This window comes from Haliotis asinina, chromosome 7, assembly GCF_037392515.1.
Source record: "Haliotis asinina isolate JCU_RB_2024 chromosome 7, JCU_Hal_asi_v2, whole genome shotgun sequence".
Classification (NCBI taxonomy): domain Eukaryota; kingdom Metazoa; phylum Mollusca; class Gastropoda; order Lepetellida; family Haliotidae; genus Haliotis; species Haliotis asinina.
The window spans coordinates 31,565,117-31,582,779 of NC_090286.1; the positions used below are offsets into that span (position 1 = coordinate 31,565,117).

At 39.8% G+C, this 17,663-nt stretch overlaps 1 protein-coding gene across 10 annotated transcripts in view; it reads left to right on the forward strand.

The window, feature by feature from the left end:
* LOC137291043 (receptor-type tyrosine-protein phosphatase mu-like) overlaps nucleotides 1-17,663 on the forward strand; it is a 190,775-nt gene that overhangs the window by 72,218 nt on the left and 100,894 nt on the right. For all 10 annotated transcript variants that reach the window (XM_067822302.1, XM_067822303.1, XM_067822306.1 and 7 more), the window contains one exon: nucleotides 12,105-12,263. In XM_067822302.1, the coding sequence (XP_067678403.1) occupies nucleotides 12,105-12,263 (159 nt within the window). The remainder of the gene's footprint in view (nucleotides 1-12,104; nucleotides 12,264-17,663) is intronic.

Genomic DNA, 17,663 nt, shown 5'->3' on the forward strand with positions numbered 1-17,663 from the left:
ACATACCAAGGATCTTTTCTAATTCCACAGGTTTTAACTTGAAGCCTATTTGATCCTTATTCGCTTTTGTTTCTGATATCATGATAACACGTGATGATATCTAAATGAAACGTGAACTATTATATTTAGTTGTTATAATTTGGGACTGTTCATGGTGCATGGGAATGGCGAGTTGAGAGGATGATTAACTGACCCCTGGAATATCGCTGTATCCCATATATATCTGGGAAGACCTTCGAGTCACAGCTACAGAAAGGTTGCACATAAGCGTAAATTACGCAAATAGTTATGTGAAAAATTCCTACTAAATCTATTACGTGCAGGTGCGCTTTATTTTTTGGAAAATAATCAATAAACGTGATCATACATGCGTATACAAAAATAAATAGAATAATAAATATACTGAGTTTCTAATTCAACAGATGGACTTGGCAGTCGTTTCTCGTATTACAGGTCAAATATGAATATCAAACACATAAACCAACATTTAAACGTGATCACATTTTTACAAATAAATGGGAAAAAGGCAAACTGCCCCATGCGTGTGAGTGAGTGAGTGAGTGAGGCGGGTACAATTTATTTTGGTTACTGGAAGGAAAATAAGGATACCCAATTGAGATGAACAAAAGCGAGGACATAACTCAATGACCCCAAAACTTTTTCGGTAGCTCTGCCTTCAATGTTTGGAAGCGTTCCCACTCCATGCAAAAAAGCTTGCCCCCTCAGCATTTTTGAAGATTTCTTGTTTTATTCTCTCAGTTTTATTCTAACGATATGGCTGTGACCTGTAAATGTTCCTTGTAGTGCTCCACATGCATGTACACAATCAGTCGAATAAATAAAGTAATCAATAAATCAATCAGCCGAAGTCCCATTTTGTCGCTTTGTACTATAAACATAGCTTTCTTGGAACCTAGTCAAAATTTGTAAAGGGAGTTTTGCCATATGATTACCCGGCATAGCTTTCTTGGAACCTAGTCAAAATTTGTAAAGGGAGTTTTGCCATATGATTACCCGGCATAGCTTTCTTGGAACCTAGTCAAAATTTGTAAAGGGAGTTTTGCCATATGATTACCCGGCATAGCTTTCTTGGAACCTAGTCAAAATTTGTAAAGGGAGTTTTGCCATATGATTACCCGGCATAGCTTTCTTGGAACCTAGTCAAAATTTGTAAAGGGAGTTGTACCACATAATGTAATTACTCGGTTATCATAAACATTAGCCAGCTAATCATTGCAATTATCACAATATATTTGGTAGTTTCTTTTGTGGAAAAGATTTATATCCTCATCCCTAATCAGCTCGATCCAGAAGAACATTAGAAAAAACTGTCCAATGAGCAAATCCTCTTCAGATTTGAAGGGCGGGCGTAAAATGATTTTCCAGTTGTCCGCATCAGCACAATTAGCAGGGCCTGTTCTGTGTAATGACTAAGTCGGCAAGGACCACGTGTCCACCTACTGGACGTCTTCCTGTTCTGTTTATCATTCTGAGGACATCATGTGTTGGCGGCCATATTAATTTGTCCGAGTGGTCGAAGTCACTGATTAATTCCACTTGACCACTTTAGTATTGGTCATCCAAGGTGCTTGAAAGGAAGCTGTCCTGCACGCACCACTCCTGCCAGGACGTGTACTGTCACTCGACGCAAGGGGGAGCACCTTCATGGGGCCATGTTTGGGTTCTCAATCTTATTTTAGTCTTTGGTCATAAGTAGCTGCAAATTGTGCCTCAAACAGCTCTTTTACGACAATACGACGTCATATTACAAGGCAACACTAACTAAGACACTGATTCCGACAAGTTCTGTGATTCTGTTGGGGGCTTACGTTTCAACATATGCTACACAACTGAAGACGGTCAAACCTAATTCCGTATGTAGACACAGCTCTATCAGTTCATATGTGCAGCACGTGAGCATTCAGTACAACCTAGCTCATAATCTCTGATACAAGGGCGTTCCTTCTTGGATCAAGGTGGTTTAGCCTAGTGGTTATAGCGTTCGCCAGTCACGCCGAAGAGCCGGGTTCGATTCCCCGTATGGGTATGATATGTAAGGCCCATTTCTGTGTCCCCGTCGTAGTATTACTGGAATACTGCTACATGCGGTGTATGAATCATACTCACTCACTCACTCACTCACTCCTACATCTAAGGAACCATACTCACTCACTCCTACATCTAAGGATTTAACGAAAATAAGTATTGAAAGCAAAGTTAAATCAATGTTAATCATTCATTATTTATCACACTTTGAGTTGTGAGAGGGCATTCATTTCATACATCTCTGATGCTTTGTGAAACGGCCTTGCCAGTAAATAGTTGCATGTCGTGTTCTTTCAAATGGAAGAACTGTGCCCTTTGCGAAAAAGAACCAGTATAGTACGTAATTGGAGTTATTGACACGCCAGAAGGTCATGAGAGAACTCGGATTGAAATTTTAGTTCCCAGTGAATTTGGTTTCAAATGCATGAAGCCTGACACTAGCGTCTCCTTCGGTTGCACTTCAACAGTATTTCTTAAAGTAAAGTAACACTTTTCACTTACTAATTATATAAAAACAGGAACTAATCTCTTGCAAATGTTACGAAAAACGTAACACACATTCATTCTGCTTCAATTGCTTTGTTCGTGGTAATCAATCATTCTTTCAAGCAGAAAAAGAGAGATTCATTCGATTGAGCATTCCATGAAAATGGTCGAAAACATTGGAAACAAAATTAGATAAATTCGGTTTATTGAATTGTTTCCTCACACATTATCCAAATTTCACTTACAGTTGCTTCAAGAATTCGTTTACATTCTTTTCCTGTATCCCAAGAGGCTAAAACAAGCTTAGGATATTTTCAGGTAGATCGATTAGTCTTGGCCTAACCGAGACCGTTGCTTTTTTATCCCGCCTTAGATGCCATTAAGCAGTCGCTTAAAATGTTGCAAGACCTAACATGTTGAAATATTCATTTAAACCGTCTATGATGGTGCTAATCCACCGCCCCTTGGTTTTCCACCAATTACATAGACTCATAGAAATGAGAACCCGGTCGTCTTTCCCTAAACGTGCAACTTTAGAGTAATTCAAGGTCCGGACCAAACACTATCGAGGCGAGATGAAGGAGTGCAAATGACTGAGTCTGGACAATGGTAAATTCTTTAAGATTTGGACTGGAGGCATTTTAATCAATACATGTGACGCGACTCAATAGAAATCCAATCCTAGCGCAAGGGGACATAATCGGATTTCGTTTGAGCGTCGAAAAATTGCATCCGTTTCGAATCATAATTTGCTGATGATTGGAAAATTATTCGGAAAATTCGCTACGCATGGTTCTTTGCGGAATGTCTTTTCAAAACTTTGGGAGTTTTTTTGACAGAATTTGGGTGGAAAATCGTATTAGCTTTCAATCTTAATTTCCGTAGTGTTTCTAACTTTGGTCATTAGTATGGGGGAGGCTGGATGTCTCGACGGATTTCGTTTAATAACAGAATTAGTTCAGTATCTCATTAGATTAAGTGGAATGGTAATTATAAATAACTTTGATATTTGTTCACAACAATTGCAGGTGTTCGGGCATGCTTCTTTCATCGTGATATTGACCAGGCTTCTATTTGACTGACGTATTTGATACGTTTTTGAAGTTAGAAAAAAGTGACAGCTGTCGGTTTTGACTTAACAACTTTGAATATCGGATTGGATTTTCTTCCACTTTCATTTGAAGTCCTAAAACATATTCAGGAATATTATGGAACTATTCGCGAAACAAAAACACCTACCACTGAAATGAAAGCAGAAAAGTCTAGAATTTTATGGATTGAAATAAATAAAATGGCATTTCAGTTGCCAGGTTGGAAAAGGCTAAACCGGGGTTGTTATCTCTCTGGTTGATTACACTGTAGGGTAAGACGTATCCATGTTGGATGAGGATACGTGACGTATGGCCGCATGTATAGAGATGACCATCACATATCTCTGTCTGCCTCCTCAATGTATTGAACAACTACACCATTGATTCTTGTAATTACGTTACAGGATTGCCCGCTTCCTCAATCAAATCAGTACAACTATAATGAAGTGACGACCCTATGTTCCATCGCGAACGCCATGAAGCGATAGCCATCTTGCGGGCAACCGCACGTTTCCATTAAATCGCAATTTCTCTGGCTATTACCCTGGGGTCTGGATAATTTTCCGTAACTTTTCTGCATATCAAGCTCTTCACTATTCATCGCGGACGTCCTCTATTAGGTCATGCCAGCAGTCAGCTGGAATTGATCACTTACATCAATCCCTTTGATAGCAGGAACCAGTGTCAGAAGGCTTGTCCTACCGATAGCTGGAACCTCTGCACCATCATGGTTAGTTAGTCGGTAATCGGGAATATTCTGTGCATGTGATTGCGTGTCAACACCTCGGTCAACGAGTCTTTCTGACATTACAATCAAAGGTCAGCTGGACAAACTAATCCAAGTGCTGAAGACTTCTAATTATTCCTGTATCTCATGCGTTAACTGCTCGACTTTCTCAGTCTCAAAAGCATCCTGTTATTTTACCTTCTCTTGAACGTAACTCAGTCTGACTCTCAGCGCGATAGAAACAAATAGTTATTGATCGAAGAGAGCTGAACAGGGAGGAGACCTATCTAGACAGTGTAATTACCAGCAGTTACATTTATAAATATATATATATGTCTCATTTCTAATTGACACGTGTACTCTACAGTGTTGAAATGCACATAGTGCTAGTGAACTTCGGTGACTGCCCCACAGTAGGTCCACTTGTTTTAAATCGTGTTAAGGCATTTTGATGGATTAAAGTAGTCTACATGAACTACTGACGAGTGTACTATTTAGTAGATAATTCTATCAATTCTATGAGGACTCTCAAATAGTGTCGAGAGAGTATGTATTTTGATTTGTGCGATATCACAGCGGGGGTCACGCACATTAAATGATTGAGTATAGTTTTACGCCGGTTTTAGAAATGTCCCTGTAACATCGCTATTAGAACACCCATGTGGGATATCACGCATTTTATCACAAAGTGAGTGAGTGTGTATGGTTTTGCGTCGTTTTTAGCAATATCACGGCGGGGAACACCAGGAATTGGCCTCACACATTTTACCCGAATTCTCCGACGTAACGAACGAATGCTTAAACCACTAGGCTACCCCTACTAAGCCTCTTCAGCCTTTTTTTAGAATGATATCTTTGCATAAACTGTTTAATGTGGGAGAGAAACATCATTATATTTCTTTGTGAACGGCTACTGTAGTACTGTTTTCTAAGGCGATCTAGTCTTTTCGGTCTATTCGATGTGAAGGGAAACACAACATTACTTTATGAAATACAAACTCAGTGTGTAAAATCATTATTCTATCATACACGTATCACTTTGTTCATCTGAATATAAATTCTGGCTATACAGATTTTGGACGAAATATATGCTGTATTACTTGTATTTGTGTCACAGGATCATAGATCAAGGCAAAGCATGCATTTATTTTGTAAACCCTTTGGCTTCAATGGTTCATCAGTTATCACCATCTAGCGAATAAATCTAGTCAGGTTATCAGCGATCTTCAACTGGGATCTTCAACAAGCAGACCTAGTTTGGAAAACAATCAGATTGATCTCCATCTTGCTTGGACTTGCTCTCTTGATGGAAACATGGGTCAGTTAGATCCCACGTATAGATCGAACAGCTATCCCCCTGGGTGAGTCACAGGGCTCTGAATAACATCGTTTGCCCATGCAGGTTCCCCCGAGTCCCGGTCTCCGCTCCCTCCCGGGTCCACTGATCGATTGGAGGGGGAGGGGGTTTCAAGAGATAGACCGTGACTGAGAATGTGCGCAACAGGCGCGGTTGATACGGATGCTGTCGGGTTTAAAGGTTGTTTGCGAATATACATTTGATTTACACAGGTGGATTTGGTGTTACGCTGGCAACCTCTGGAAAATGTAAATTTTAACGATTTAGTTGAGAAGTTATATGCAAAAGGTAATTTGTCATGACTGCAAGGTAAAAAAAGCCATCACAAACATTGTACATGTATATTTCATTGTCGACTTACGGGAAAAAACGAAAATATATGTCCATTTTTGGCTACAGTTATTTATTTCATTGACTTTATTTTTTATAGTATGCACCATGTTCATGTAATATATTTGTTTAGAGATCGATTTTCACTTAGATGACATTTCTGACTGATTGAAATGAATGTATTTTTGAACATAAAACGTCTACAGGGACTATTTGATTGAATGGCATTAAGTGCACGAGGGTACTGACCGTGACGTTCTTATAGAATGGAATCATTGAACATGAAATTCAGCAAATGGCTTATAATAGAGGAAGTATTGCCAAAGGCTGAATCTTTAATGTATGTACCGGTTTTCCAATCAGTTTATCAGTTTATCAGTCTATTTCAGATGTTATCATCATGGTCAATATCCAAAAGGAGCTTCCAGGTTTCTTTCAGAACGAGAGACCTGTTGTCCTCTGCCAAATCTTAATATATCGTAATGGCTGTGTAATTATTCTCGGCAGACATCATGGTCAGTAATCTCACTTTGGTGAAACTGTTATTGATTTATGAAGACGTTAACGCGTATTTCTGTTACATAACATTCAGACTATTTAATTTATTGGAAATGTTTTTATTGCCGTTCTATATCTCAATTTGAGAAACATGAACTGAAACTTGAAATAAGTATGGAAAAGCGTAAGTATTCATGAATGAAGTGTCATATTTTCTGCCTGTTCATACTGTTCATGGTGGAAGGCTGTGTCGTAGAGACCACTACGTCTGAATTTTAGCTGAAAGTGGCAACGATTTAGTGGCGCCAGTTGTAACTGTCAATTAAGTAAACCAAGTGTGTGAACACTCATTATGGTTTATCAAGGGTTGACTATTACATGTACCCTCCTTCGAAAAAGGAAATTGATCCGTGAAGATCAGGGTCTGAATTGATTACACGATGCCATTTAGAAAGTGGTCAAATGCAACATATGTCATATTTGGGATTTCACTTTCTTAGTAAAGTACACATTCTAGTACTTTTTTTCGGTTTAGTCCCATCCGGGATTCGAACCCGCACCCTCAGAGTCAGGCACCTAATCGCCAGCACACAAAGTCAGCCGCCTAGCCCGCTCAGCCACCGCGACTTCCACTACATTAGTCAGTAAACGCCCTCATGGCCGTATTAATGCATATTTCGAAAAGCGCAAATCTCGATAAAACGAATGTTTGCGTTTGAGGGGGGTATTTGAATATGTATGCCTCAAGGTGTCATTGTGAATTCGAGCCATGTGTACCTAAAGTCTCAATAACTGTCCTCCTTTTTCTCTCTCCTCCATTTCTTCTACTGATTGTTAATAAACACGATTTTCTTCTGCGTTAGAACACGGAGCAATAGAAAACGACAAACATGTTATTTGGCGCCAACAGTTCAGGCAGTACATTGCCTTCTGAGGACGTTCCAATTTCCAGCTTCATCCACAAGACACGGGTTTAATGCCGTTAAAAAACTCAGCTTGAGGTTAATTCGACTAAGACATATGGTTTCGTTGTGAACATCAAACAACGGTCGTTGCACAACGATATTAACGAACGCCTTTTAAGGCTTGTTTTACTCTGTTCTCTTGTAATAAAACCAATTGTTTTTCTTCTGGAGGATGACAAAAACACCCGCAGTCAGTTATTAGGCATTCGAATGAGTTGAAAAAAGGCAATTGGAATATACAGAAACTGGCTGTACAAGTCAGCACGTTTGTAAGCCAAGCTGACAAGAACCTTCAATTATCTGTCACAAATGGGATGGAAACTGTCTCGTAGTTGTTTGGTATACCCTTGCTGTAGGGGAAGAGAAGTCGTTCCACGGGAAATGTGAATGGTTCCCAGATCATCACTGTCATCCCTTTCTTGCTGATTACCTTTTGATAATAATTAGTCGGGGCAGGGGAATTGATGAGGAGGACATCTGCTATCACCAATTGTAGGTCTGGAATGTGAGATTGATGAGTACTGCTTTGTCTTGAATCATATTCGGACCAGGATTAGTTCCCAGTGTTGGGGTGTCAGTTGTCAGCAAGGCGGGAACCATTCGGATCCACTCGGGTTATTCCGTTAGGTAAATAAAAAGGTCTGAAACTTTGATATTGACTTAAACCGTTCACCAAGAAGGGCCTAATACAATAAAATGTAATTTGTGCATCCGTGTCGGTTCTGAAGACAATTTGATCTGATCCACAGAGGGTATCAAGCAGTGTAGGCTCTAAGACATTTAGAGGGTACAGGATCCAAACATTAGAAGGGGTTTGGGGAGTGAGAGGTTAGCATCTTTCAGTTCTCAAACTATGTCGAGGTTACTGGATCCACATGAAGGATATCACCAGTGTGTGTTCTCAAAACATACGAACGGTCCTGTGCCACAAAGCGTTCGTAAATTACGAGCAATCGTAACTATACTGTTTATCATAGGTGGGTCCACACAGAGGATATCGGTTTTGTCCGTCCCCAAGAAAAGCTTCATGGACCCTGCACTGACCTGCCTTCAATTTACAATAGTTCAGTAACAGTATCCTCCATGAATCTTCTTAATAGACCTTTTCCTCTCCAGCATTAAAGTTAAGCAGATAAAAGATCAGCGAACGTAGTATCGCAACATAAACTTTACTTCAGTTTGCTTTAACTTTTAATGCATTTTAAGGAATCGTGTTTAATGTGTTTGAACGTTTGCGGAATTTGTCCTCGTTCCCCTCGCAGCGGTATAAATGGCGTTAGCTGACGACTGGTAGAGTAAATGCGTGGCTAGTTGAACCGCATGAAGCAGGATGATAATAAAACCACGGTAAAAGTTGATTCCAGGAAACAATCTTAGCTGAGACATCTTTTCACACCGATTTTCTGTTTTCATTCCTCTCCACGGTGGCATGAAAGAACGTCGTAAAACTCCCAATCCATAAGATGGCCAACACGCGAGCTGTCAAGTAGACAGGAATAGATCATCCTGGTTGATTGATTACATCAAGTGTATTTCGCCTGGACATGTCATTTTGTCAACAAGTGTAGCTCGCCTGGACATGTCACTTTGTCAAAAAGTGTAGCTCGCCTGGACATGTCAATTTGTCAAAAAGTGTAGCTCGTCTGGACATGTTCCTTTGTCAAAAAGTCTACCTCGCCTAGACATGTAATTTTGTCAACAGGTGTAGCTTACCTGGACATGTCAATTTGTCAACAAGTGTAGTTCGCCTGGACTTGTCAATTCGTCTACAGGTGTAGCTCGCCTGGACATGTCACTTTGTCAAAATGTGTAGCTCACCTGGACATGTCAATTTGTCAATAAGTGTAGCTCTCCTTTTAAGTCAATTTGTCAACAGGTGTAGCTGGTCTGGACATGTCAGTTTGTTAACAAGTGTAGCTCTCCACACATATCAAACTGATAGTACACGTATCCCGTATAATATGAAATGGCTCGATAAGACGAATTAAATCACTATTTCTAAGCAGTATTTTCAACAGCTCAATTAGGATTTTGTGGCACGTGCATTTTACTGATAAAAGTAGCAATAGCTTTATAACTTAATGATTCCGACCCTGCAATAACTACGTATTTGCGTCGCAGTGACGTAATTACGGTAATACCCAACGTCCATATTTCGTCCTTACATCCGACAGTGCCGTATTAATTGCCGTCCACTATATATCACAAATAGCAATTTGGTCTTAAACGGTCGTTCATTGCCATTGTGAAAAGCGACCATCCATGTTGGTTTACGAACTTAATGATTCATGCAAACAGGGATGTTAATTGTTCCATGGAAAGGTTGGCAGTTCTTCTGTACAGGCTTCCCTCTGCAACCTTGTCACGCACGTATTTGCATAGCTCGGGTTTCTGGCAATGGTTCCATTCGAAATAGCAGCAGTCTTTTTTTTGCAGAGAAACAAAATGGGAGTCCTGCCGTAAACCGTTCGATGAATTCCAAGTTTATTCCCATAGCGGTATTGATTAACGTGTGTCAACCTGGTTTGTGTTCTCTGTTTGGAAAACAAATTCATTTCATAGCTTGATCTACAATTCACAAAGGTTGTGGTAACACGGATTTTCCGCTCTCGTGGTTTCTCGGGAATGATTGGTCAATGAGTTTGATGCCGGTGCTTTAAAAGCACGCTCTAAACCCCAGGGTTCGGTGCTTAAGTTAAACATTAGGTCATATGGGGCTCGACTCAATTACTTGAAATACAATACATGAAATTGACGGAATTGTAAATCAAACGGAATCAATGTTTGGACATTTTACGACCGTTGTCGTTTAGCCACCAGCCTTAAATACCGCGCAGCTACTCTCGAACTGGCGTTTAATGGACTTACGTAGAATAGGGATCTGTGCTACAAGCTGACTTGGAAAGAATAAATGGTCGGATTCATATTCGGAAGAAAATAAACCCGAGAGGTTAGGTATTAAGCTGTTGAATTCTTAATTCCTAATGTCGTCTGTTTCAATGAAAATATCAGCTAGAGATAAACGATTTGGTGATTTACGTTTTGCGTAATCGCGAACATGTTCGGTCATTACTGTCGCGTTTGCTTAGCGGGAACAGTTTGCGTTGTCAGATTTCCTTATCGACCGCCTGAGATATCGGCCTTTTTTTAACCTCGAAATGAAGCTATGTGTGGACAGCTCGGTTAGGCGTTCGTGCTTCGAAATCCCTGAGTGAGGAATAAGTAGTGAATAAATTGAGGTATTAAAGTGCAAACATTCACTAAATGCACTCTGAGTTGTAAAATTTCTCATTCTTTCTTCAAGACGCGAAAGTGTATTACTAAGGCGTTTCCATATCGACTGCTACATGGTACTCTGATGCAATCATTTTCTACTAAACTTTGTGATCGACAACGAACTTCGCTATCAACGACACTTTCACGGCAGTTTTATTATGTGCCATTCAGAAGAGATGATTATCCCAGAGTCATGGCGAACGCCAAATTGCAAACTCCTCTGAATCATATGGAATTATTTGCAGGGGCAGTGAAATAAACTGCACTATTTCTAACTTTTATTTGCTCGAAATGGCCAACAGTGTCTTTTTTCTTAATTTAATAATAAAATATTTACGGTTAAACGGATAAAATGTCGGCTTCATACGGATTTAAGAAGTGGGTTGTCATTAAATCAAATTTCATTAATTGATTTTTTTTGTTTCTGTATTTAACAAAGCTCCTTCACAGAAATGGGAATCGGTGATTTCGTTGCTTTGAACTGTAGTTTTGGTTGGTTAACAGTGTGACAACGTAAAAGGCGTGCAAATTGACGTACACTAAGAAAGGTTTTCGGATGTATGGAGAGGCGAGCACAGGCGTGTAGGCGGGGGGGGGGGGGGGGGGGGTATGCCAGCTCGTGTGTGTGGACGTAGGCGTGTGTGCGTGTGTCGGTTCTACAGCGCCAGCTCAGTGCAAAGCAATGGTGTCAGCATGCAACCATCAGTTTGACGCATCGCAGTGACTTCCCCTTGCTACAGTGGCAACTGGTTACTGTTTACAGTAACTTCGGTTACTTACCGGTTACCCTGTACAGGTACTACAGTTACAACTGGTTGCTTTCTGCAATTATCACTGACAATTCCACTTGTTACAACTAGTTACTTGCAACGGTTACTGCAGGTTGCTTTCTGCAGGTACTATTGGCAACGCTCAAGATTAGTTAGAGTTCTGTACAACGGTTTTCTATAAACTTACCGTTATATCAGAGTGAGTGAATTAAGATTTAACGTCAGGCCTGCAATATTTCAGCCATATAGTGCATATCAGAAATATAGTCAGAAATATACTAACATTATTTGACTTGAAGTAAAGAAAGACGGTAACAGTTAACACAACTGTCTGACAGTAAACACAAATTTAACTGTGTAGAAACGTTTCACATCATACTACAAACTGAGTCGTTAGACATGAGTGGTGCAAGGTGTAAAATATTCCTGCTGAAAATATTGATGACCCAATTTGCAAAAGGCACATTTATCCGTCGGTGAAATATTTTCCCTTTAATGTAAACAATGCGTCTTTAATTCTGTTTTACAACTTAAACATGTCCCTCTTTCAATTTCCAGACGGCCTGCAGGACCTTCACAGCCGGTGTCAAGATGGCTATTTTGGTTACAAGTGTCGCTTCCGGTGTCGATGCAGACGAAGTGAGGTCTGTGACAAGGTGCATGGCAACTGCGTAGGAGGATGCCGGGAAGGCTTCTGGGGACCCGGATGTCAGCTCAGTAAGTTGATTTCAGTTTATTTACTCACCAATTCCCCTTCCTAACCTCCAGGACTGGATAAAGGCCAAATGTGATTTTATGTCTGGGAAAAAAACGTCTGCTTCAACCGATACAGGAAATTCAGTGCGTCTCGTTTTGGACACAAAATCAAATTTTTAAAAAGTTGGCTGGAGTTGTCCGAAGGACGAAAGGTCATCGTCCATTTAGGATTGTAAGGGTGGGGGTAATTTTGCTGTCAATATGTATCTGAACGTTCTGGAGAGATTTGGTCGGCATCTATTGTGAATTGAGGGCCACCCCCTACTGACCTGATCAAGAACTGTAGACGTATCGACAACTGTCTGGTTTGAAATTGGAATTGGACTGCCCTTTATCTCAGTTAATTGCTATTGAAAAGGGACCTCCGTGATTAGAGAAAGTTTGCTTTCACCTTAGATATTTTAAAAGATGTGAGAGCACACACACACACACACATATATATATATACATACATACATACATACATACATACATACATACATACATACATACATACATACATACATACATACATACATACATACATACATACATATGTAAAACTAATCTCACTCTCTCAGTTTGATTTTTATAACCTACGAACAGATTATGTCAGTCATCAGTAACAGTCAGTCATCAGTAGCAGTCAGTCATCAGAAGCAGTCAGTCATCACTAGCAGTAAGCCATCAGTAGCAGTCAGTCATCAGTAGCAGCCGGAAGATCAATTTGAACGTCAGTGTCTCCGTTTTGACGGAAGAGTCATAGGATCAGAGCTTGCTTTTCATATGTTGAATATTCAGACATTGTCCAAACACTAATTCATGCATTAGAATGGTTGTTTTGTTTGTTTGTTTGTTTGTTTAACGCCACACCACTCTCAGCAATACTCCAACTCTAAGACTGCGGTCTATAAATAATTAAGCCTCGCCATAGTAATCCAATGGCATTACGTCTTGACTGACAGATGGAACAGTCGCGAGGATAATTTCTTTGAAAGTTTCAAAGTTGCTTGAACTGTCAGTTGGTCAGAACATATCCAGTTTAAAAAAAGTCCCAACCCATTAATACAATTCTCTTGTCCTTCAAGAAACAAATACAATCTAAGGCGTTATAAAGTCAGCCAAAATCCATCCGACAAGTAATTTTAGGGTTAAGTTGATTAACATTAATCTGACTAGGATAGGAAAATACATGTAACAGATTAATCCAGCACGGCCATACAAATAAAACTTTAATTCAGTAAGCTCATGCCAAACTTTTAAATCCTGGGCAGTTAGTCTCAGCGAAGAACGCCTTTTTTAACATTACCCTTTTAACACCAGACTGACCTAAAACCTGGCAAGGGAAAACAATCCTCATCAAGTTCCCAAACAGATCCCAAAGTCATATGTCCGCAGTTCAACACGCTCAGTAACAGAGATCATGAATGACAGTTCTTGGCAGATACTGAATAAGTTACGAAAGAAACTCTCGGGAGAATCATCGTATTTAACATTCTACATGTATCCAGCCCCCAGCCCAGACGCGATTCTTTCAAGGCGAATATATTGTTTGTAACACATTAGTGTTTCTTCCGTAGTGAAAAGGAACAGGATCTTTCCCTGAGGTAGACCTCGGTGGGAAGTTGCATGATGTGCAGAGACTGAAAGCACGTTGTTAACTTGTGTTTCATGTGCTTGGCTCATGCATTCGTCTTGATCCGTACCTTGGAGTAGACAAATCCCTTGTGTCGGATCGAAATCCCCGTCTGAGCCCGTCAATATTTCTGGATGAATCTTACAGTCATAGCATAAATCCTTGCTTCCCTGATAAGTGGGTTTTATGATCGCAATAAGCAAGTAATTATAGTCTTCCGCGAGACTGCTCCGAAACAAGATGCAATGGGAATCTTAACGGTCATTGTCTGTGCTGTATTTGATGTATTGTGTCCAATATCGAAAAAGATAAATCTGACGTGTGTTTCAGCTTAACGTCTAGAAACGCTGTAGAAGTTCTGTCAAGGCGACTTGAGTCTGTAAACTTTCCAGAAAAGTTTAATGATGGATTGAGCGGAATGATTTTTATATACTTCCGAACATACATATCTCACTTGTTTTTTACATCAATTTGTGAAAGTAAATTCAATTTGAAATAGTCAAAGGTTGAAATATGTTTTCACTCCGAAACCACAAGGCCTGGGAGGTAAAAGGTTTGTACGAATGGCAGTTGGTATAAGAAGATTCGGGTTTGTTCAATGCATCATGGTCGACAGTTCAAGTTTTACTCCAGAACCTTTTGAAAGATTCGGTCGTTTTTGAAGAATTTTCTGACCATCAAAATGGCTTAGTTTACGTTTTTCGAGGCGAGAAACGGAATTCCTGTAAATATTGCAAAATGATTCAAAGTTGAGTAAAAAAATGTTCCTCTTTGAACTATAACACCAGGAAAGAGCAAATTTTCTTCCAGTGGAAATGATCATACAATCTGTCGACCTTTTTCGCTGCATTCGAATCGTAAAACAAAATTAGAAAAAGAGGCATTCTGTATTTGATGGATGAAGCTAACAAGGTGGTGGCCAAATCTGGTACATAGAACTGAAGGTGCTAACATAGAAAATGTCAGAGGTGTTGGCCAAATATGGTAAATATAACTGAAGGTGCTAACATAGAAAATGTCAGATATTTTGTCAGATGACTATTTTTTAAATCATCTTCATCGTTCAGCGTTTAAGTGGTTGTTTTTGAACATAAGAAAAGTTTTTTTGCATGTATTTATGACGAAACAAATAGGGCTACGTCGGTTATAATAGATGATACAAAATAGTGTAATAATACTAATATGACTTTATTCATGCTATTGAATTTTCTGTCCTTTTAGACAGCAATGGAATTGGCAAATTTCAGGAAAAGCATGCTAAATATGCCGACCTCGCCCCTGAAATGTCTCTCTAGATTCCCATGTACAGTGTCGTCAGACTCCCCATTAATCTTTGTTGCCCTTGGTTTGGTACCTCCTGATCTCTTGGCGCAAATCAGGAGAGTACCGGGGTTTTTCACCCGCAGCAGGGCCCTTTTGACACTCTGGGTAATGCAGAAGGCTGCAGTGTTGAAAAGTCTACATTATTCTCCGGAGACTTCTTGGTGGGTGCAACTAGGCAGCGCTTCCTTGGACAAGTCTCATTTTCTGCCTTGGGGAGTAAACTGTTGTCGATTTCAAATACACCAAAACTGTTAGATTTCTAGACGGGGTGGTTAACAGCTAGAATAATGGTCTGCATCAAATAGAGGATACCCAAGACGTTAATCGAGATGCAGCATTTGTGACAACGTACAAGTCACTTACGTCAGGATTTACGTCTCTGTTGGTCACTTCAGGATTTCGAACCAGCATTCGTCCGTAAGCCCAATGACGACTGTAAACCACTCGGACCCACAGCTTTGTTTTCTGCATGCCCTTAAGGTCGACACCGCCGACGGTTTTCATTCCCTAAAGCTTAGAGTATTATTTCCTTATGAAAATATAGGGCATACACATTCTGATCTGGACCCACAGCCGACCCACAACCACTTCATGGTGCTGCGCCGTATAGGCCTACATCTTTTCAGTGTTAAGGAAACAAATTCGAACTGTGTTGCTTGCTTCGGAATTTCCAACTGTTCCCCTGGGCTCGTAATTTCGACCTCTTTCTCTGGACTCGTAATTTGGAACAGTGTCTCTGGGCTAGTAATTTCGAACAGTGTCTCTTGGCTCGCAATTTCGAACTGTGTCTCTGGGTTCGGGATTTCTAACCGAGTCCATAGTGCCAGGATTTCGAACTATGTTGCAAGCTTCAGGATTTTAAACATGCACCGCCAACTGCACAATTTCGAACCGTATTGCTAGCTTCAGAATATGGAACTGTGCTGTACATTCAAATTTTGAATGGTGTCATTATCTTCAGAATGTAGAACTATAATGTCTCTCAGTTAGATCTCGAATTGTGCGGCTAGCTTTTGACTTTATTCAGACGAGTCGAACTCTTTTGTAATGCGCTGAATTTCGAATTTTGGAGCTGCACACAGGATAAAAATAGTGCAACAGACACGAAAGATTCTTAACAGCGCCCTAACGTTGTATTTAGACAACCCTAGCAGGTTCACTTGCTTCTTGTTTCTTAATTGAAACCAACCGGACCCTGACCTACATTAAATGAAGGTTTAAACTGTTCAAGTAGATACTAAATATTAATGTAATTACTAAGGCGTTAGTGACAAGTGGCTTTTGTTCGTGAGTTATTCTCAGTGACGTGAAAATTCGACCATTGATCACATCGCCCGAGTCATTGATCCGAAGGTTGCGAATGTTACATGCCTTGTATTCATTTCTGCCCAATGCGTCTAAATACACTCAAGCGAGTTCCATTTTGAATTTAACTTCATTTCGGCTTCCTAGATTAGGTAGCATTCAAACGTCAGACTTGAACAGATAATGTGAAGTCTCACGTTGTACGCCATGGAATAGGTTTTCATCACCTGCCGTGAACTTGTCAAAACACATTACTTCACAGTGCGTATTGAAATATCTTGGTGGGTTTCTTTGAGTGGAAAAGGTGAATAGAGTGGTAAGAATTAGATAACACTGACTGGCGTCTTTATTTTTGGCACACAAGGGATTGTGGGAATTGTGTTAAAAGGGAACAATATAAAAAGTACCTTTCTGCGTTGTTTGTTGAAATCGTCGCGTTTAAAAATAGTTTCCTGGGAAGCCTTTTGAAAGTTCATATTGTGATGAGTTAGCTTATATTGAATATTACTATGTTGCATTATATGTGTGTTGTAGTGTGTCGTCAGAAGATGGCAAGTTGGATGGCAATTTTGTTATACAAATCATACGACACGATCATTAAAATGTGTGCAGCGATTCTGAACCCGGTACATGTTATCTTTGTTCCTTGTTGTGTCATACATTTACGGTATGCAGATACAATATCAATATGCTCATGTGTCTATGCATTCCCCATTCCATTTGTGTAAAATATATATCTGTAAGTTACGCAGTTAAATATATATCTGATTTGAATGTTTGACCTGAGTTCGCTAAAAAGGTCGGATAATCAGCTAAACTCGTAGCTCCCAATGCTCACATTATTACATCATTGTAATTCCCCATTACAGTACGTGCCAAAAATGGAAATGCCAATGCAAATAAAGAAAACAAAATAAAACAAACAAAAGAAAACACTGTAAGTTCCACAAATAAATGTAGTAAACTACCTTAATAGAAATGTGTTCAACGAACTACGGCTATATCGAACTAATAGAAATCAAACTTTTTGAGTTCGTCATAACAGTGTTTCACTTCAGCTCTTTAACGTTTTACTTCTCTTGTTGTGTTGTTTGGCATTTTCATTTGTTCACGCAAAA